Source organism: Humulus lupulus, chromosome 2 (genome assembly GCF_963169125.1).
Source record: "Humulus lupulus chromosome 2, drHumLupu1.1, whole genome shotgun sequence".
Taxonomy (NCBI): Eukaryota; Viridiplantae; Streptophyta; class Magnoliopsida; order Rosales; family Cannabaceae; genus Humulus; species Humulus lupulus.
The window spans coordinates 285,027,965-285,050,062 of record NC_084794.1 but is presented as its reverse complement, the minus strand read 5'-3'; the positions used below and the strand labels follow the sequence as shown (position 1 = coordinate 285,050,062).

Here is a 22,098-nt window from a genome sequence, read left to right as displayed (position 1 = left end):
TAACTATTATCTTACAAAATTTACTAAGATTAAACATTTATTTGATTTAGTATTTTTATAATGAAATTTCTTTAATTATTTTATTACAATCAAGATAAATATAATTAATTTATTATATTTTTATTCCTTAAAATTAAAATAATTTGTTTTCAAAAAATTTGTGGCACTTTATGTTACTATTATTATATTTTTATTTAAAAAAAACCATTATAAATTAAATAAAATAATACTAGTGATGACAAAATAAGAATACAAATATTTAATCAAAATTATACAAAAAATTATTTTCGATAGATTAAAATTTTCGAAACTAGAAGAACTCCAAAGCAAAATATTTATTCCTCACTTGATATACAATGCAAGTGCCTTGTTCTCTTCAAAGTCTTGTGTCTCACTTTACTGTTTTATATAATTTGTTATTAATAAATTATTTATATTTATTTAAAAAAAATTCAGATTTTTTTAAAGAAAAGAAAATTTCAGCCTTAGCTCTTACATTAAATTTAAGCTAATTATCAAATTAAACTATGAGTTCACTTATGTTATTTCCAACCGAAGAAATAGGTCTTTTTATTTTGTTTCAATTTTTTTAAGACAAAAATACTATCACTTATAAAATATTAATAAATTTAGTTTTTTTTTAAAATAACAAAACAAAAAAATTAAAATTAAAACAAATGAAAACTATATTTACAATATAGGTTTTTGTTAATCATTATAAATTATCTATAAAAACTGTATATAACTCATTATAAACTAGATTTGTTTTTTTTTAACTAAAAACAGTGGACATGCTTTGATTGTTTAAAATAACAATTTTTTTTTAATTTTTTAAACCAAAAAAATTAAATTGGCAATCTCTTCTTTCATTGCCAATTATAAATTATTTGTTTTTTTTTGACAAATTATAATATTAATTTTCCATTTGTGATAGAAACTAATTCAATAAGTGGGATGACAAAATCGGCCGTTGTTGTTTTCGTACTTCAACAAGAAATTAATTCAATTTAATGACATGCTTGCGCACAAAGAAAAGAAGAAGACCTTGTTTTCTATTTTATATTTAAAAAAATTGATGTACGTCCATTTCCAAAGAGATACACTTTTATATTAATTTCCAAGTAATAAATTAAGCTGCCCATTCTACAAACTTGGACTGGTAAAATAAATATTAAATATTTTAATAATTTTTACTTTTTCATTGTTATGCAAAAAGAATAAAAAAGGACGAAATTTCTTTAGATTCTGTAAATCCAAAAACAACACTCATTGAAATTACAGTTACCTAGTCGAATAATTAAAAATGATATTAGTGATATAAATAATTAATTAATTTTATGATTTTGTTCTAATTAAATATTTAATTTATAATTTTTACGCTATAAATACTTAATATTTATTTTTTTATTGCAACAATTATTTTTTTATAAGGTAAATACAAAATTTTTTAATTAGTGATATTGACGGCATAAAAACATAAATTTAATTGTTGTACTGAAATGCTTAATTTATAATTTTTGTAGCATAAATAATAATGAAAAAAATTAATTTTTAAAAAGTAAATATATGCTACAAATATTAAAAATTAAGTATTTAAGTGTAACAGTTATATATATAAATTTATGTATTTATATTGTTAATATTTTTAATTAAAAAATTTGGTATTTGTCTTGAAAAAAGTAACTATTGTAATATTTATGCTGTTAAAAAAATAAATTAAGTATTTAAGTGTAATAAAAATATAAATTTAAGTATTTATAAAAAGAATATTCTTAAAGAAAAACAAAAAAGAAATTATAATGTAAAATTCATGCTACCAATACAGCACGGGGACACAAAATCAATGACCGTCCACTAATCACTGTCGGCTGTCGTGTCGGCGCACCTACTCGTAACGCATTAGCGTACGGATAAGGAGAGGTGACCGTAACCGTAACGCAGTCGAGAGGGAAACGACGTCGTTGGGTTTCATTTGACATTAGTAATAGTATAGTTGGTAGCGAAGCGACTAGCTAGCGGATTCTAAATAAAACTCAATTTCCCGCTAAATTTTGGGGGAAGGCAAAAGCGAGATTTGGGAGTGAAAGCAGGGGCATTTTGGGGAATAGGAAAAAAGGGGATGAAAACGTAATGGTGGAGAGGGAATGGAATCTCTTTGAGGTGTTGTTGTTGACATAAATCACCGCCTTTCTTCCATTTTCTTTTCCTTTCGTTTCATTTCTCTCTGCGCTGGCCCTGAAATGGTTAGGGTTTCTTGAGCGCTTTTCTTCTCCCTCTCTTTCTCTTTGTTGTATATACCTAATCCTGTATATATGTATATATTTATGATTTATTATAATATATTGCTAAAACAAAAGAGAATGTTGCAGATAAGCCTTGGTTTTCTCGGTGAATTTCCCAATCATAACGTACAAGGACTTTCTAGGTCAACCATGGTTTGATTATTCCCTCTCCCTCTCTTCACTGGTAATTACCCTTCTCTATCTTTCTATTTCTATTCCTACTTCGCTTTTGCTTTTTTTTTTCTCTTCTCTCGTTGCTAACTTGCTTCGAATCAAGGTTTACCTTTTTACTGGTTTGCTTTCTTCACCAAATATTAGCCTTAGTTTTATTCTTTCAGCTCATCTTCTGTTTCGTTTAGTTTCGTTTTTTTATTTTTAGTTATACAAGATATTTCGAGTATTTTGTTTTACTTTATAAATTTTGGGGGGTTTTCTGATTCTGTAGTTTTATTCGAATGCATCAATAGCGTTTGTCTCCTTGAGATTCAATCAGATCTAAACTGTTTTAGGTCTCAGCTCTCAACTGGGTGCTTCTAATTTTGTTTAGAAGTTTGCTCATGTGTGTTCCTATATTTTAATCGTAGTAAACCGTAGTCTCTGCTTGTTTTTGGGATGAGAGTTTTGACGTAGGTATTGAGTATGGGTATATATGCCCTTACTTTCTGGGGTAATGCTTTTGTATATGCTGACATCTTTATTTGTGTAATGTACAGTGGTGGCAGTACTGGTGTGGAAATGTACAATGTTTCAAGGAATGGAAATGATGAGCATTATATGGTATTTACTATTTCATAGTATTGCTTGCCCATTTTGTTTTAATGCTGTTTTAACTTAGAGCTGGTTGAATTTTTAAATCAAACAAGATTTTGATTTTGATGGCTTATCAAGCTTTTGGTTGTAATTTGTAGATTCAAGGTATGGATCCGAACATGCGTTTGACAAGTCCGTTTGAACAAGTTGAAGCCATGTACAATGAAGGAGCCCCTGAGTTTGTTGTTGATCAGGGTTTATTATATCCTGCTGCCACCAGTTATGGGTATTACTGTACAGGTGCATATAAATCTCTTTCTTCTCCGTTTAAATGAACGATTCTTAGTTCTTTTCTTATTTTATTTACCTTGAATGGGTATTTTTAGGATTTGAATCACCCGGAGAATGGGAGGACCACCGAAGAATTTTTGGTGTTGATGGTCCCGATATCCAGTATACGGTGAGTATTTTTTCTCCTCATAAATGAGTGTATGTAGACATATAGAGTTTATCCTTTTTTAGTTAAATTTGTGGCTGTTCTCAATATCTATTTTCCTGATGCAGGGTGCACAAAATGAAAGTTTGCCTTATGTATATTATACACCTACCTATGGATATGCACAGTCTCCATACAACCCATACAATCCTTACATACCTGGTGCTGTGATGGGAGTTGATGGCTCTTTCGTAGGGGCACAACAATATTATTCCGTTTCCCCATATCAGAGTGCTGCTTCTTCCCCTGCTTATTTCCCAGTTGTTCTTCAACCGGATATGATTCCAAGTAACACTCCTGAGTCTCTGATTGATACTGGAGCCTCAGTTAGGCCTGATGTGAGGGGGGCGAAACATAACTTCAATTCAACTTCCGGAGCCTTTTCTAACTCTACTAAATCTACTTCAAATATGAAGAATTCATTGACAATTATTTCAGAAGGACCAAAATCTAGCGTTGGACCAAGCAAGCAAGCGACAAGTAAGGGTGTTTCTATTGGTAGCTATCCATCTACGGCTTCATCACATGTTCTTCAGGTAATACTTTCATAGAGAATATTTTTATTTTGGTTTTATGATGGGGTTCTTCTTTAATAGTCTTTTTAAAATCTAATCTATGCTGTTGTTGAGTCTAATTCCCCCCCTAAAAACCTTATTTTTTTCATTTATATTTATTAGAAACTATATGCTCTTTGGACTAGTTTCATACGTTTTGGCACTGTATTTTTCTGCAGGGTAGAAATTCATCCAGTTCAACTCAATCAGTAGACCATCTACCAAATGGAAAAATCATCTCTCATCATAATCATTTGAAAGTATCCGTCCCTGGTAATAATAGTTTATCGGACTTTGGAACAGTCAATCACGGGAGAGCAACAGTAGCTAAGCTTCGACCAAAAGTAAATGGTGGAAGACCTATGAACGATATTAATAACGGTTTAGATTCCTTGGGTGAGCAGAATCGTGGCCCCAGAATCAGCAGATCAAAAAATGAGTTGGCTGTTAAAGCCTACACAACCAGGGCAGGTGGTACTAATGCCCAAGGAAACATTATTATCTATACTGACCAGTACAACACTGATGATTTCCCAGTTGACTATACAGATGCAAAGTTTTTTGTAATAAAGTCATACAGTGAGGATGATGTGCATAAGAGTATCAAATATAATGTATGGTCTTCCACACCCCATGGCAACAAGAAACTAAGTATTGCTTATGAAGAAGCTCAGAGAATAGCTGCAGGGAAACCTAAAGGCTGTCCAATCTTTCTTTTCTTCTCAGTGAGTTTTGTTTATCTGACCTCTAATAGTCCTTGGACTTTATGTATGTTAGTTTAGCTAAAACGTTCTGAAGTATGAATTTTTCTGTTTGCTCAATAATTCAGACTGATTAAATTCTTTGTTTTTGCAGGTTAATGTGAGTGGTCAATTCTGTGGTGTTGCAGAGATGATTGGGCCTGTCGACTTCAACAAAGATATGGATTTCTGGCAGCAAGATAAATGGAGTGGGAGCTTCCCTGTTAAATGGCATATTATTAAAGATGTCCCAAACACCAGTTTAAGGCATATCATAGTGGAGAACAACGAGAACAAACCAGTGACAAATAGCAGGGATACACAGGAGGTAATCTCTTCTAAATTTTGTTGTTGTTTAACCCTAATTGAGCTATTTAATATGTATTTTCAGTTCTGGATTTCTAGTTGGGGTTGATCCTGTAGTTCAATTTGTGTAGTTTTTGTGATCTTATTTTCTTTAACCTGGACTGTTTGGAAATTAGTAAAATACATTTTCGGTTAGCATTTTTATAAAGCTTTTATCTAACTTATTCTTTTTTCTGGGCAGATCATGTATAAGAAAGGCCTTGAGATGCTGAGACTATTTAAAAATCACACAATGAAGACTTCTTTACTGGATGACTTCATGTACTATGAAAGCCGTCAGAAACTTATTCAGGAAGAGAAAGCCAGGTTACTTGTTAGAAGTTTTGAAAGTCCGTTTTTTGTACCAGCATTGGGTCCACCCCGCAAGCTGAACTGTGTTGTTGAGCTTCCTCCGAGTAAGATTGACAATGCTAATAACCGAAGTGATGATCCAAATGACTTGAAAAAGACAAATATTTCTTCCTCTGAAGCAAATGTCACTTGCACAATCCTACAAAATGAGAAGAAGTCTGAGAAAATCAGTGTTGATGCGACGAAAAACAGTGTATCTACCTTAAAAATTGGTTCGAAGTCTGAGAAAATCAGTGTTGATGCGAAGAAAAACAGTGTATCTACCTTAAAAATTGGTTCGCTCAGTATCAACCCGAAGCCTGCTGCTGATTCTATAACTTCAGTTAGCACCAGCACTGTTTCTAATACCGAAGCTTTTGATGTCACAGTAGGTTCAGTGCCTCTGAAGTTTAATGGAATAGCTGAATCTTATGGCATTTTAACTGTCGGGACGATTCCGCTGAATCCTAAGGCATTATTGATTGAGAAAGGAGGCTTAGTTGGGAGAAAGGGGTCTCAACAGAAATGATTGAAAGAGTTAGTTTTTCTTCTTCTCAAGACTCGTTTTGTGTTTACTTTTTTCTCAGGGACAATGTAGTCTGAGTATGTCATACTCGGTCATACTTGTAGGCAAATGGTAAACCGAAATACTGAGTTTGACAAATGCTTTTTTTTGGGGGTTATTTTGTCCAGTTGTTTCTGCCAATTTGCCCAAAAATGGCACTTATAGTATGAAATGGTATTTCCTTTACCTTTTATTTTTTGGTGGAGGGTCTATGCTGTGCATTGTGTTGTCTTTTGATTCTGAAAGCAAAGTGAATACATTGTTACCTTTTCTTTTTTTATATTGTGTATTGACTTTCTGATATTGATATTTCGTGCTTTAATAAAATCTACATAACCTAAAAAACATTTAAAATGTGAAGACAATAATGTCCTATAGACTGTGAGTATTTATACGGGTTACTATTCATTACAAAAATATACTCCAAAATGAAAATAGGACCACCCAGAACTGGCGTTGAGTTTTTGCTCAGATTTTCAAAATTTTAAATTTGTAACAACTTTTTTTAATCAAAATACTTACTTGAACACTCATCTTCAAACTAGTTAATTTTCTAAAATTTAGAGTAGAAGGTGAGCTAAGTTTAACATTTTTCTACCTTAATGAATAGAATAGGATTACTCAACATGTAGAGATAATTATTCAATTGAATTAAAATATTTTATCTTTTATATTAATTATATTTTATTTTATTTTGTTTCTCTTTTTTTAAGTATTTTAATGAATACAAAATAATATTTAAATTATATAGAAAAAATATGGAGAAGAAATAGATATTCTGAATCTGATGTAACGAAATATTTGTTGTAAAATAGAAAAAATATTATTTTGGTGATTTATTTCTTTTTAAAAAAGTAGAACATCTATAAAATATATTAAAAAAAAATGGTGAAACTAGCCTCTCAACAAGTGAGGTAAACTTGAGCTATTTTATAATTTAATGATTCTCCATATGTAGAGAAGCACTATTTATTGAGCTATAAATATTTTATTAATTTTTTAAAACTTTTTTTTTATATATGTGTTACTATTATATTTAATTATTTTATTTTTTAAACGAATAAAATATATTAAAAAATATAATATTTAAATGATGTAAAAAAAAAAAAAAATAGAGAAACTAATGTATGGTGGAATGTAAGAATTTTAGGTAAAATATAAAAAAATGTGTTTTGGTGTAGAGTAAAACGCCCTTTAGAAATGCTCTAACTTTGGTCATTCCAGTGAATCAAACTTAAACATTTTGACCATTGCACTAAGCTAAGATCATCTCTAATAGATGATCTAAAAAATGTGCTAAATTTTATACAAAAACTAAACAAATGCTATATTTAACATAATATCTGCAATTATGTTCCAATGCATAATAATATTTTAAGATGTAAATTGATATTAAAAGTAATTATTATTAATGTTTAATAACAATATTATATATAAAAAAGTGATCATTTATTGTTGATCCAATTTTAAATTATATTATATTTTGATCCAAATTTAAATCAACTTTTAACATATTATTAAAGAAATTTTTCATTAAAGAGTGCTGTATTTTAGTAATGCATGAAAAATTTGCATATTCATTCCTCTAAAATAATCGAGAGAGGGAAAGGTAGATGGGGCATGGGAGAGAAGTTGTGACTTGTGTGTTTGATTTTTTAAAAAAAAAAAAAAAAGAAAGTAGTATTAGAGTAAAGGTAGGTTGGGAAATTTGACTATAAAAATGGGTAAAAATTAACTAAATAATTTTTTAGCTATTTGTGGATGCTTAATGATACATGTGGGCAATTCTTAACTTGCCCCGCCAATTCCCTCTCATTTCCCATTCTATCTCTCTCATCTAACTCGAGTCATTCTCTTTCTAATTACATCTTGTCTTATTTTGTGATTCATACCATCACTAATGCAATTCAATTTTATTATTATTGGGATTAAAAACTAACATTTAATATAAACTCACATAAATCTCATTTTTGTTGTTTTTGGAGTAAAAAAAATCAGGATAAGTATTTTCTCACCATACCTAGTATTGTGCGTACGTTATAAGCACTAATATATTATGTATTTTGAATACTTATATGCATGATTTTGCACCTTTGTGTGTATTTTTTTTTTTATATTTTTGTTCAAATCTAAATTTTGAGTTGATTTCGATGTCATTTTAATGCAAAATCAATGAAATGTTCATATTTGTGTCATTGAGACATTGGAATTGATGCCAAATCCATGCAAAATTAAAGGTGCATTGATGCAAGCCCCAAAAACCCTAAATAGAAAGAACTATCGAAATACAATCATTTTTGCATCGATTTGGCATAGTTCTAGCATCGTTTTTCAACAACGTTTTAATATTGTTTTTGCATCAATATGACGTCTTTTTAGTATCATTTTTGCATGGATTCATAATCGTATTTGAACAATAATCTAGATTTTGAACCCAAAAACAAATCTGCCCTAAAACGATTTTAAATAATTTAAACACCCAATAATCTTAGTTTTATCACATTTTGATTTTTAAACAATCAAAGATTAAAAGGCCGAATAAAGACCTTTAACGGGCGGAGAGGAAGAAGACGTTGAAGATGTAGAGGATGGAGAGCTTTGCATGGATTGTGGCACTTCGGCGGGAGCTCGATAGTCTGTGTGGCTCAAGGGTGATGGGTTTGGCAGCAAGCAAGAAATGGGAGTCCTTTTGGTCTAAGTTGGAATTTGGAGGATAGTTTTCTAATTTTGTTTAAAGGGCTAATTTTTTTAATAAGATGTATATAAGCTTCTAATTTCCCAAACTCATATCAGTGTGTGTGAATGGTAACCTTTTTTTTTTTTGGAAAGGAATGGTAACTTGGGGTATGGTGTAAAATGATCCTTAATGGTGTGTGAAAGTAAGTAAATGTCCATGTTTTAATGTTGTAGTCAAATAGCCTAATCATCTCTTTAATATTACATATTACCAAATATGCCCTTTAACAAATTACTATTTTATTCTAAATATTTTAATATTATGGTATATGTATATTAATTTTGTTTAATTAGGATTTGTTTTAAAGTTATTTTGGTTTTTTTTTTCATTTTTTATGAGTTATTTAATGATATATCATACCACAAAATATATATACTGAGTTAAAAAATAATATACCATCAAAACTTATAAAATTATTACTAAAAAATGTATATACTATGCTAACAAAATTATATACTACCATTAAAATGTATATATTATGATACAAAATTATATACTACTACTATGTATAATAAAATAGAAATTAAATATCACAAAAAAAATTATATACCATACCACAAAAAACATATACACTAATTGGAAAATAGTATACCAACAACCTATAAAAAACTTAAAAAATCAATATAATTTTAAAATAAAAACTAATTAAACAAAACTAATACACATATACCACTGTATTAAAGTCATATTGTCCTAAATAAATAAATAAATTATACAAAATGACAATGTAGGTAATCAACAATATAAAATGATAATTTCTCTACAATTTTACAAATGAGGACATTAACTTCTTGATGCATTTATTTTGGGTCATTTACTATAATTTCTCTAACTTATTACTGCACATGTATATTGATCGAGTCTATATTGCTAACAATGTACTAAATGGATAAGGTATGTATCATTAAGAATATTTTATTACCAACTCCATTACGGTATATATACAAACCAACCGAGTTACCAAATATATACAAATTATTAGTGTGTCGTGTTAAATATGTTTACTCAAAATATGGATATAAACATTAGTAACTTGACAGTTTAACATAGTCAATCACATTTATCAAAATTGAGACAATTTAACTTAGTCAATCACATTTATCAAAATTGAAACACATTATTTAAAAAACCAGTACCACATCACTATGTATATTATTTAGGTGATGCAACATATCATTACTCATTAACCATACTCTGAAAAAACTAACAAGTACTCTACATTATGGGTCTACAATTTTAGAGCAATCCATCTTGGCTTCAAAATGAAGTTTTAATTCCAAAATAAAATTTGGATTTTGTTCCAATCAAACTTTATATACGATTTAAAAAAAAAAAAAGTAAATAGCTTCAAATATTAATGTGGCCTTATTAGGTTTTCTTTATTAGATTTTTTTATTAAAATTTAAAATAATATATAACACAAATATCAATAATAATATTAAAAATATTAAAAATCCAAATATTATTATTGTAGCGTCCCAAATTTGCTAATAGGGCTTAGGGCCTTGATTAGCGTGCCTAAAGGGCAATAAGTGATTTATTATTTAAATATGTGAATTTGATGAGTATGTGATTAGAAATGCATGTTTAAGTGAATTAAATATGCATGTAGGCCCCATTTGGTTATTAGGGGCATGTTTATAATTTTAGCCCGTTGAGGGCATAAATGCAATATTTGTGTATATTGTGATTATCACTACGTGTGAGTGGTGATATATTTGTGATGCACGATCCGAGACATTCCTAGGGAGCGATTTTGCTAGGAAGTAACAACGGGACCCGAAACCCGACTCGGGGCGAGTCGGGGGGTATTCTGGGCATTATACACTTTATTGGGTCATCGGATTATGAGAATAAATATTTGAGGATATATTTGAAGTTAGAACGTATAGGAGGGAATATCGGGGAAATTTACCATTTTACCCTCAGGGACGTTTTTGGTACCCCGAGCCTTGGATGTAACTTAAGTGGCTTAGGATAAGTAAGACAAACTCAGGAAACACTTAGAAGCTTGGCATAAACCGACCCTCTCCTTATCACTTGCTTCTGTGACAGTCAGAATCTCGTGATCCATAAGGGGAAAGACCGGGTAAGCTGTGCAATCCCACACCGCCTGGGGAAGGTCAAGTGTGATGATTCTAAGACTGTGTAGGTATGGGACTACACAGTTGAAGAGGGCTTAAATGGATTGATGGGTACTACCTATATCAACAAGATGCATCTTCTTTTCGGTAACCCATCACTTGAGAACTCCAAAGTTAAGCGTGCTTGACCTGGGGTAATCTAGGGATGGGTGACCTCCTGGGAAGTTTTCCTAGGAAGCATGTGAGTGAGGACAAAGCACGCTGAAAAGACTCGTGTTGGTTTGTAGGGCCAGCCGTCATTCCAGAAAGCAGCCATAGTGACGTGGGGCATCACAAATGGTATCAAAGCCTTGACCCAGCCAGAAGTGTGGCCGACGGGGACATCGTGCCCGTAAGGAGGGGTGGTTGTGACAGTCAGAATCCCGTGATCTGTAAGGGGAAAGACTGGGTAAGCTATGCAATCCCACACCGCCTGGGGAAGGTCAAGTGTGATGATTCTAAGACTGTGTAGGTATGGGACTACACAGTTGAAGATGGCAAAAATGGATTGATGGGTACTACCTATATCAATAAGATGCATCTTCTTTTCGGTAGCCCATCACTTGAGAACTGCAAAGTTAAGCGTGCTTGACCTAGGGTAATCTAGGGATGGGTGACCTCCTAGGAAGTTTTCATAGGAAGCATGTGAGAAAGGACAAAGCACGCTAAAAAGACTCGTGTTGGTTTGTAGGGCCAGTCGTCATTCCAGAAAGCAGCCATAGTGACGTGGGGCGTCACAGCTTCTCTCTCTTTGAGTGCTTGAAGGCTGAAAGAAACTTTGAGGAAATTAAGCTAGGAATTCAGAACTCAAGGCTGGAACTTGGGAGGCTTGTAGCTTGGAACTTAGGGGATTAACTCAGAGACTTAATTAGGTTCAAAGGTAAGCTCTAAAACCTGGTGATCAATTGAATTCGGTTGAGTTTTGGATGTTTGGGTGTGTTTTGGGATTAGTTTTGTTAGGTTTTGCTGCTGGGACCATTATAGAATTATTGTAATGATTAAATTAAGACGTTAGATTGTTTTTGGGGTAAATTGGCTTGGTTTTAGTCGTAAAAGTGGGGGATTTTTCTGGGTTCGAAAGGATGGGCCGCGGCATTGTTCTTGGTGAGCTGTGACCCTCTAGAACGTTTAGGAGGCCAAGAAGAAGGGTGGGTTGCGGCGCCCTATAGGTTGGGCCACGGCGCGCATAGGGTGAAATGGGAGGTTGAGCCTCTGGTTGAGGCGGGCCGCGGCATAGGCCCTTGGGGCCGCAACACTTAGTGGGTTTTTGGACCCAAGAAGGTTTTAGGCTAGGTAATCCAAAAGTTAAGGCCCAGGATGGATTTTATCACCTGGATTGATAGAATTCAAGGTCCCAGAGACTAGAATTATAACCCAAAGTTATTAAATGGATTAGAATTTGATGGATGGATGTTGTTGATACGTTGTGACTAGGTTTTCAGTGAGGCTCGGACTAGAGGACTGTGCTCGGGAAATCGGTGCTCGGAAATGTAACGCCCTAAACTCCAAGGACCGTTACGATGCACGTTATAAAAAGTGCTAAACTCGCTAATCGAGTCATTTGGCCATAAATGTGTAACTAAGTATGATTAGTTGTTTAGGGATTTAAAAAAAAATTTGGTTAAGATATAACGTTTCACTAGAACGTTTACTGTATACATTAGGATCCAAAAAATAATAATAATAATTTAGAGGTCTATTACAAGAAAATATTTAAAATCAGCCGATCTAAGCGGTAAACAGGGTTTAACCCTAGTTCCTCTTCCAACCCTCGGTCGTGGCGGTCGAGCAGCCGTATATGTACACGTCGTCACCTAAGCTCTCCAACTCAAGGATGGTCCAGCTTTCTTTTGCCTTTACTTGCACCACATAGCACTCGGGAGCTGATAAATGAGTTTTAGACTCATTTATCTATGTGTTTTTCAGGTAAAGTATTAGGTGTTTGTTTTGTTTTGTTCTATTTTACGTTTGTTTTTGTATGTTTTCAGGTGTCAGAGGACTTAGGTGACTTAGGCGTGGAAACATGGTGGAAACATAGACAAAATGACAAAAAAATTGGTGGAAAACGTGTTTCGGAGCACTTCCTGCGATCGCAGGAAGTGTGTCTTGCGGCCGCAGCTCCAGAGAAGTTTTTGCATTTCTAGAGCATTCCTGCAACCGCAGGAATGACATCCTGCAACCACAGGATGTGTCTACAAATGAGAAAAACGCAGATTTTTTAATTAAGGACTTTTTAGTCATTTCAAGCTTAACGAAACACTAATCAGGTTAAATGACGATTAAGGAGGGGCGTGAGGCACTTTTGGGGAGTTCTGAACGGAGGGAGACGACGGCTGAGAGTGAAGAACACCATTGGAGGATCCATTCTTGAGTTTTCATCATCTATCTTTAATATTTTCATGTTTGTAATTGAATTCTATGATTGCTAGAATGAATATTATGGGCTAATTTCTCCTTTAGGGCTGTTATGTGAATCTTTTGGAAACCCTTTTTATGGATTAATGCAGAATTCATGTTCTTCTTCACCTCTTTCAATTCCTTACAATCTGTGTTACTTGTGCAATTATTGATTGATCACCTCTAATTGTTATTTCATGAATCAAATTGAAATCTGAAAAGTGAAATTTGATATGCTTTGATTGTTTGGATGCAAACTCAATTTAGAACTAAAGTATCTAAGTTGTTTTCTTATTTTTCTGAGTTGCGTGTTTAATGCCTTCTTCATGATTCAACTTTGCCATAGAAATATAGGAAGTTGTCATTTAGATTGAATTTGTAAATCTTAACCAGATTATGAATTGTTTTTGCAACTTGTTCTTGAATAGGGAGAAGGGGATATAATTCTTGCATTAGGAAGTAAAAGGGTGGAAAATTAGAGGATCATAATTGTCCTAATTTCATTATCTCTGTTATTTTGTTAAAATTTTCATTGTGCTTCGTTAGTATTCTTCTTTGTTTGAAATCTCTGAAATTGTTTAATCAAATAGAATTAAAAAATTGATTGATTGGTAATTGAATAATCAGTCCTTGAGGACGATACTTGGTTTTTACCATATTATTACAAATTGCGACTGTGTGCACTTGCATAGCTAAAATTTCGCAACAAGTTTTTGGCGCCGTTGCCGAAGCCCAGCAAGAAAACTCAATATGCTCATGAACAGTATTAACATGTCATCAAATCATAATGTGCATGCCTAGAAATATTAGCCTTCATCATGCATGCAAGCAGGTGCAACCAAATGATTATGGGGTCCTGCATCTGAATAAATGACTAATGAGTCATCTCAGAGTGGGTGACTAATGAGTCACACCCTGCATAGGTGACTAGTGAGTCACACTCTGTATAGATGACTAATGAGTCATACCATGTGTAGATGACTAATGAGTCCATCTCTGTCTAGGTGACTAATGAGTCACACTCTGTATAGCTGACTAATGAGTCACACTCTGTATAGATAACTAATGAGTCTATCTCTGTGTGGATGACTAATGAGTCTATCTCTGTGTGGATGACTAATGAGTTATACCCTGTATAGGTGACTAATGAGTCACACTTTGGAGGTCCCATACCCTTCTAGCCATGTGACATGTAGGTCACCTTAACCTTTCTGGCTCTGGCTCTAATTAACTAGCCCTTAGACTAGACAAGCGCTTTTAATTTTCATCGAACTTGAGGTCGGTCCAGCATTAATGCTCATTCGAGTCATTCAATGCAGATGTCGATTAGATCTAATCCTTTTATCGGCTTGCGTTAAACACGCTAAGAGCGTTCTTGACTTATGAGTCAATATCATGTGATCAGTTCTCAGTACCATTGTCGAACTTGACTAATGAGTCACACATTCACAGCTGATACTGACACCATTGCCAATTCTGACTAATGAGTCAGTGCCATGCACAAGTAAGCAATGTTACCAGGCATATATCATATGTCAAATATCCAAACATAGGGCATTCAGCATGCTTACTTATCAATTACTAGTACAATTATGGTCATGCACAAACACAGAGACTCAAGCTCTGATCAATCTCATATTCAACATTCATGGCATGCCCTAAACACATGTTTCTCATGGCATCACATTTAAACACCCGACATGCCTCAATAATAACCATACACAAGTGAGCAAGATTGCTAAGCATTTGATATGCTATCAATGTTCACATTTAAACATCCAACATGCATCAAGAATAATCATGTATGTCACATATGGGGTGCAGTTTTCTTACCTTTGGTCCAAGCACAGGTTACCAATAAACGAGCCACAAGCACAATCCTCACTCCAAGCCTCTAGTGAAACCTAGTCACAACCATGAACGGTGATCCAATAAGTTCAAGTTCTAAAACCAATCCCGGAACCAAGACCTAGCCTTCGAGACATCCAATACCACTAAACCGGGTAGTAAGAATGATCCTGAGGCCTAAGGTTTGAGTTCCCAAGCTTAAAACATCATTTCGGCCAGACCTTGAGCCGCAGCCCCCAGCCAAAACAAGAAAACCAGGGGCAAGCGCCGTGGCGCCCTACACCTAGTGTCGCGGCCCCCAAAGCTCCCAAAGCACTCCAGCTTCATCGAGCTTGGGCCGCAACCCGACCTCGGACCAGCCATTTTTCTCCGACTTTAACCTTTTAAAACCTCCCAAAAACATATCCACAAAACTCCAAACTCAAAAATAAAAGTTCCCAAACATCCCCATGATCCATAACCCATAAAACCCAAGCTTCAAATCTAACAAAAACTCATCAAAACACAAAGTCCAATTCAAGCTTAAAAACCTAAAACTTTAATTACCTCCAATTGAGTTGTTTCCAACTAAATCCTCCAGCTAAAAAGCTTCTAATCCTTCCTAGGATCGCTATGCCTCGATCCTCGCTTGAATCCGAGTCCTAGAACTCAAGTTACCTTCAAAAATGCGATCGGGAGACAGAAATTGAACTTTGAGGGAGAGAGAACTTACTGAAAGTTCTTTTTATTTCTTAAAAGGTTACTTCAAACTTAAGTAGCTTCAACCAAATCCTAACTCTCGGGGAACTGAAAACACCCCCGGGGACAAAATAATCAAAACCTCCAGAATTTCCCCCTGTTCTTATTAACTCTCAATTATCACAAAATATTAATTCTCATTACCCAATAACCCGGTAATGCTCTAAATACCACTTGACTCACTCTGAGTCAAGAATAAATCTCATTGTGACTAATCCACTAACTTACCTCCTAGGACCATCTTGTGCTGGGTAACCCTGGCATAACCAAATAATAATAAAGCACCACACACACATATCACATATATGCCAAATATGCCCGAAATGGCCAAAATATGAAAATCACCCAATTACTCTAAAATAGGTTCACATGCATATTTAATACACCTAAACATGCATATTATCATTTAATAGCATAATAAATAAATTATGGCCCTCCCGGCCTCGTAATCAAGGTCCTAAACCTTATTAGGAAATTTGGGGCATTACAGGAAAGCTCGAGACATAGGTAAGAAAACTGTTGTACGCGTAGAGCAGGGCGTGGCCCTATAGTTTATATTGCAGGGCACGAACCTATGTTATTGTGTTGCATGGCATAGCCTTATTAATTATGTTTGTATTTGTTAAGTTTATGCTATGTGTTGAATATCTGTAAATGTACGGCAGGGGCCGGGAACGGCGAAGGCCGAGAATGGCAAGGGATGGGAAACAGCGTGGGCCGAGTACGACAAGGGGCTGGGAGCAGCGTTAAGCACGTGGAGTGCAAGTTGCCAGGGTGAGACCCCTATTGGATACATGGGATATCCTCACGGTGTAGACCGCGAACCCAGGGCCTGGTAAAGTGCCTGGGACAACATGGTCGTTATGTGTTTAGCCTGTTGGCGGCTTTGTTATATGTTGATTGATAGATATGCATATGTTGATTGCTTGTGTGGAGTTTTCTTGCTAGGCTTCGGCTCACGGGTGCTCTATGGTGCAGGTAAGGGAAAGGGAAAGGTCGATCAACCATGAGTACGGAGAGCGTGAAGTGGCGTGTACATGTTCGGCCTGCTTGGCTGCCACGACCAGGGGTATTTTTGGGAGATGTTTTGTATTAGTCCGAATTTTTTTGTTTAGTCAACTTTAATCTTATTTTGAGTTGTAAATATTTCTAAACAGAATTTTGGGATCCCAAATGTATAACGTTTTATAATTTCAATGAATGATTACATTTTCAAATTATATGACTTTTATTACAGTTTATGTAATGACCCAACTACTCTAGATCTTGGACCATTACTACTTCTATAGAAAACTTACGAAAACATACATTTAAAATAACATATCTTTATTTCAAAATTGTAAGGTAAAGGTTTAAAACTATATAAAATTCATAAGTATGATATTGGGATTGCATTATTTGAAACAAAACATAACTTTGACATAATGAAAGCTTAATTAAAACTTATTACAACCAATTGCGGAAAAATACATAGAAAACCATAATTAAAGAGACTTCATCCTCGAATCGAACTCTCGGTCCTTCGATTTCATTCCGCCTCAATACACATCCCCAAGCTTCCAAGAACCTTTCCCGCCACCCAAGCTATTTTCCTGCACAAATGAACATAAAGGAGTGAGCCTAATGCCCAGCAAGGAAAATCTAACACATAAATCATATACATAAAATTCATATCAACATATACTAAAACATATCATAACATATGTCACATATACTATAATGGCCATTATTACTTGGGGTCCCATAAACTAAACAAGTCATATGCCCATTAGATTTGTGGGGCTTGCTAGCTAAGCAAGTCATATGCCCATAAATTTATTGGGGCTTGTTAGTTGTACAGGTCATATGCCCAAGTCTACAAACATACATAACACACAAATCATAAGTTAACATAACACATAAATCATAAGATAACATATGGCATAACACATAATATCCTATCCTATTTTCCTTACCAAAAGTACCGGGATATGAGAACAGGTTTGGGACTTTGGAACACTCCTAAAAACCATAAATGAAAGGGTGAGTTTACTTGAAGAAAGAGGAATGAAAAGAATGGACGAACTATACCATCAAGAATATACTTACCAAAAGCCTTATGTTCAAGATCTTAGATTTCCTATCCAAGAATAAAGTTAGGGTGCTGAGTAGAAAACTATAAGAACTTAAGGAAAACAATACCAAAATGAACTAGAGTTTGGAATACCTTGAATGCTTCTATGACCGATCTAAAACTTGAACCGAAATGTGCTATAAACCTTACTTCCCAAGTGTTTGGTAAGCTTATAATCCCCAACCCAAGTGTTTATACTCTCAAAAATAACCTAGCAGCTTGCAGCTTCTAAACTTAGCTTGATGAATGAATAAATGGCTGGATACTAGGTCTTATTTATAGAGTTCAAGAATGAAAAGATCTTCATTTATCTTGAATAAAATAATGGCTTTTTAAGTGAAAAATATTTGAATTATCGTTCAGCAGTGTAACGCCCTGCTAATTAGGGTCCATTACCAAGTGTGTTTAAAACCAGTGCTCGACTTGCTAAACAAGTCGTTTGGACTAAACATGTGATTAAGCCACTAAGGGTTTAGGTATTGAAAAATTTGATCAACTCATAAACATTTCCATTAAGATGTAAACATGTTCTTAACATGGGATCCCAAAAACGTTAGTTTAAAAGCTTATTACAAAACTCAGATTACACAATAAGCCGTCCTAAGCAGCAAAAGCTGGGTTTAACCCTAGTTCCTCTGAGCATCTCGACTGTGGTGGTCGAGCGGACTGCATATGTACATATCACTACTAATGCCCTCCGACTCATGGCTGGTTGAGCTTCTCTTTACCTTTACCTGCACCACAAAGCACTTGTGAGCCAGAAGACTCAGCAAGAAAACATAATCAACAATTCAGTGAATAAAACAACCATCAAACAGTAATAATTGAATCCAGTGCATTCATTAAACCCAATTGGAGACCATAGAGTCACACAAGTGCATGTCACACTTTCTTTCAAGTTGTTGGCATCCGAGCCAGTCAAGTGCGTGTTGCACTCCCAGGGTAGCCCAGCCATGGTGGCCTGCACTCCATGTGCATTATGCCAATCTTAGCTTATAAACTAAGTTCCTTATGCCCTTGCTTATAAGTCAAGCCACCATGTGCCTCCAACTTATAAGTTAAAGCCTTGGGATTCTCAATTAAAAAGGATCTCCTAGAGTCCATCATATTCTCAACTAATAAGTTGATTCCCACTTAACGTCCCAATAATATCCTAGTTTATAAACTATGCTTCACAGCCATAACAGACAGTCACATATTTCATATAGCATACTTATCAAATAGTCACACAATGTATTATAATACATTCACTCAACAGTCATAAGCATAATCATAATTATGCACGTTATAGCGTACCTAATCAAGCATTCGCAACATAATAATAATAATAATCATGTTCATTACCTTAACTAAGATCTAATCATGCATTCACATAACAGGTGCAGTTTTCTTACCTTTGGTCCGTAAGCAGGTTATTAGTGACGACCCACTGAGTACAATCCCCAATCCAAGCCCTTAGCGAAAACCTAGTCGTAACCGTAATAAGGAAGTTCCCATCAATAACAGGTAAATAACAACTCCCAGACCAACCCTTAGGCTCCGTGACATCGAATTCCACTTATCAAGGAAGTAGAATCGGTCCCAAGCCCAAACGGTTAAGTTTCCAACCTAAAATCCCATTAAGGTAAATTTTCCCCTTAAGAGTCGCGGCTCCTCACACCCGAGCCGCGGCCCGCCTCTAATTCCAGAGGCTCGGCCTCCCTGGAAACCAAAGCGCGCCGCGGCGTACCCCTAAGGCGCCGCGGCCCACCCCTGCATCCGAGCCCTGCTGGCTCAAAATCCTCTTCGCAAGCCGCGACTCACCATAAAAGAGCCGCAGCTCATCACCACGAACCCAGAAATTTATGGGTTTCCTTCAGCTGAACCCAGCCAAAACCTACCTAATTTCATCCAAATCCTTCAATTCACTTACCACAGCTTATAATTTCATTCCCACCAGTAAAACCCAACTAATAATCATGATACAACTCATCAAAATCCCCAAGATTCAAACCCAAACCTAAAGTTCTAGAAAAGCTTCAACTAACTGAATTTAATCTTAAAGTTCAAAGTAATTCTTACCTCAAATGGTTGTCTTATGCTCCCAAGCTGCTCCTAGTTTAGTCTTGAACACCAAATCCCCAACCTCCTATGTTTTGCTCCTTCAATTATCCAAAATCCCCCAATTTTCCAAAGAGAGAAAGAGAGGGAGAGAGAGCTACGGGAAAGAGAGTTTTCCTTCTTTGTTTTCTTTCTGAATAAGTCTAGATTCCAGCTGCCTAAGTCATATATCCCTTTTACCAAAAAGTCCAAATTTCCCTTCGACCAATTTAAGTCCTTTAATGACCTCAAGGGAAATTCCGTCAATTGCCACTTCTGGTAAATCCTCAAGGGTTTCTCTAAATCCCCAACTTCCACAAAATAGTGACCATTAAATCTTCCATTACCCACTAGTACCCGGCAATATACTAAATCAATAAAATACCCCTAAGCTTACCCCGAGTCGGGTATTAAAACCCCGATGTGACTTTTCCGCTAACTTGCTCATTGGGATCGCCTCTCGCCAAGTAACCCAAATATGTCCACATAATAATGTGGTCTCAATCACACAAACACATATTTAATATCTCAAACATACAAGAATGATTATATTATAATATAATTCACATAATAACTCAATTATTGCCCCCCAGCCCCCTAATCCATGCACTAAGTCCTATTAGGAAATTTGGGATGTTACAAGCAGAGGCTGAAGACTCGGTCAGAAAGATGCTGGACTTATCAAGAGGTTAAAGATTAAAAAGAGAACGTTTTCAAAAACATTCAAAAATATACTAAAGGAGCCGATATATCGCCCCTTGTAGGTGATATATCGCCTGAGCCAGCATGCCCGAGGCTCGTCGAGGTGATCGTGCGAAGTTACGTGTTTTTCGTATCCCCATACTACGATATATCGCCCCTATAACTGCGATATATCGGCATACGCTGAATATTTAAACACGAAATTGCACAATTTCAGCTTAATTTGAATTGAGTAAACAACCTTAACTAAGTCCTCTAACGTTTTCAAAGCTGCTGACAGACCCTAGGATATTCAAATATTACTCTTAATAAACTTATTCCTCAAAAATACTTAATTATCATTAAACATACACATGACAAGTGTTACTTTCTTATTGGGTCAATCTAAACCTTATAATATAATAAATATCACCATCAATATCAGTCATATTAATCAAACCTTAGGTTAAAATTAATATTCTTAAACTATAGGTTAAACTTAGAAAATCTACAAGTGTTACTATGAGTGTCCAACTAAATCCCGGTCTGCACCAAAATCCACAGTCATAAAAATACTACTACTATTACTATTATACTACTATCTAACTAGCTAAGTAAAGTTCTTGGACTCTACAATTCTCCCATACTAAAAAGAATTTTGTCCTCGAAATTTACTTACCAAATAACTCCGGATACCGGCCTTGCATGTCCTCTTCCAACTCCAACGTTGCCTCTCGTTCAGAACTATTACTCCATAGGACTTTGACTATAGGAATGTTCTTGGACCGTAACTGCTTCACCCCCTATCCAGTATGCTAACCGGTCGTTCCTTGTAACTCAAGTCTTTCTGGAGTGTTATCGTATCGTACTTGAGGACGTGAGATGGGTCGGACACATACTTGCGTAGCATCGAGATGTGGAACACATTGTGACTATCTGCTAGTGCTGGCGGTAGGGCTAATCTATACGCAACTGCTCTCACTTTGTCCAATATCTCAAAAGGACCTATAAATCGAGGACTAAGCTTGCCTTTCTTCCCAAACCGCTTTACACCTTTCATAGGAGATGTCTTCAAGAAGACTTAATCTCCGACTTTGAATTCCACATCGCGTCGCTTGGCACCCGCATAGCTTTTCTGACGGCTTTGAGCTGCAAGCATACGCTGTCTAATAAGCGCTACTGCTTCTTGAGCTTGTCTAACAGCTTCGGGACCTAGAAGCTGCCTTTCTCCTACCTCATCCCAGTGCAACGATGATCGACACCTTCTTCCATAAAGAAATTCATAAGGTGCCATCCCAA

The 22,098-nt window shown here is 35.1% G+C and overlaps 1 protein-coding gene across 2 annotated transcripts; it reads left to right on the top strand.

Annotated features, from left to right (window-relative positions):
• The first annotated feature begins 2,091 nt into the window (after positions 1 to 2,091).
• Positions 2,092 to 6,363, top strand: LOC133819607 (YTH domain-containing protein ECT4). 2 transcript variants are annotated; one of them, XM_062252896.1, is made up of 9 exons: positions 2,092 to 2,243; positions 2,370 to 2,466; positions 2,996 to 3,059; positions 3,191 to 3,332; positions 3,419 to 3,492; positions 3,597 to 4,064; positions 4,262 to 4,807; positions 4,938 to 5,150; positions 5,370 to 6,363. In XM_062252896.1, the coding sequence occupies exons 3-9, from the start codon at positions 3,018 to 3,020 to the stop codon at positions 6,045 to 6,047; spliced, it is 2,163 nt and encodes a 720-aa protein (XP_062108880.1). In that variant the 5' UTR covers positions 2,092 to 2,243; positions 2,370 to 2,466; positions 2,996 to 3,017; the 3' UTR covers positions 6,048 to 6,363. The 2 variants fall into 2 exon arrangements, with proteins under 2 accessions (XP_062108880.1, XP_062108881.1); XM_062252897.1 differs by lacking the exon at positions 2,092 to 2,243 and having other exon boundaries at positions 2,254 to 2,466.
• The last annotated feature ends 15,735 nt before the right edge of the window (positions 6,364 to 22,098 follow it).

Coding starts and splice junctions, on each gene's coding strand:
- LOC133819607 (XM_062252896.1), top strand. CDS start 3,018: ATGTACAATGTTTCAAGGAATGGAAATGATGAGCATTATATG. Junction 4,065..4,261: donor CTTCATCACATGTTCTTCAG/GTAATACTTTCA, acceptor ATTTTTCTGCAG/GGTAGAAATTCATCCAGTTC. Junction 5,151..5,369: donor ATAGCAGGGATACACAGGAG/GTAATCTCTTCT, acceptor TTTTCTGGGCAG/ATCATGTATAAGAAAGGCCT.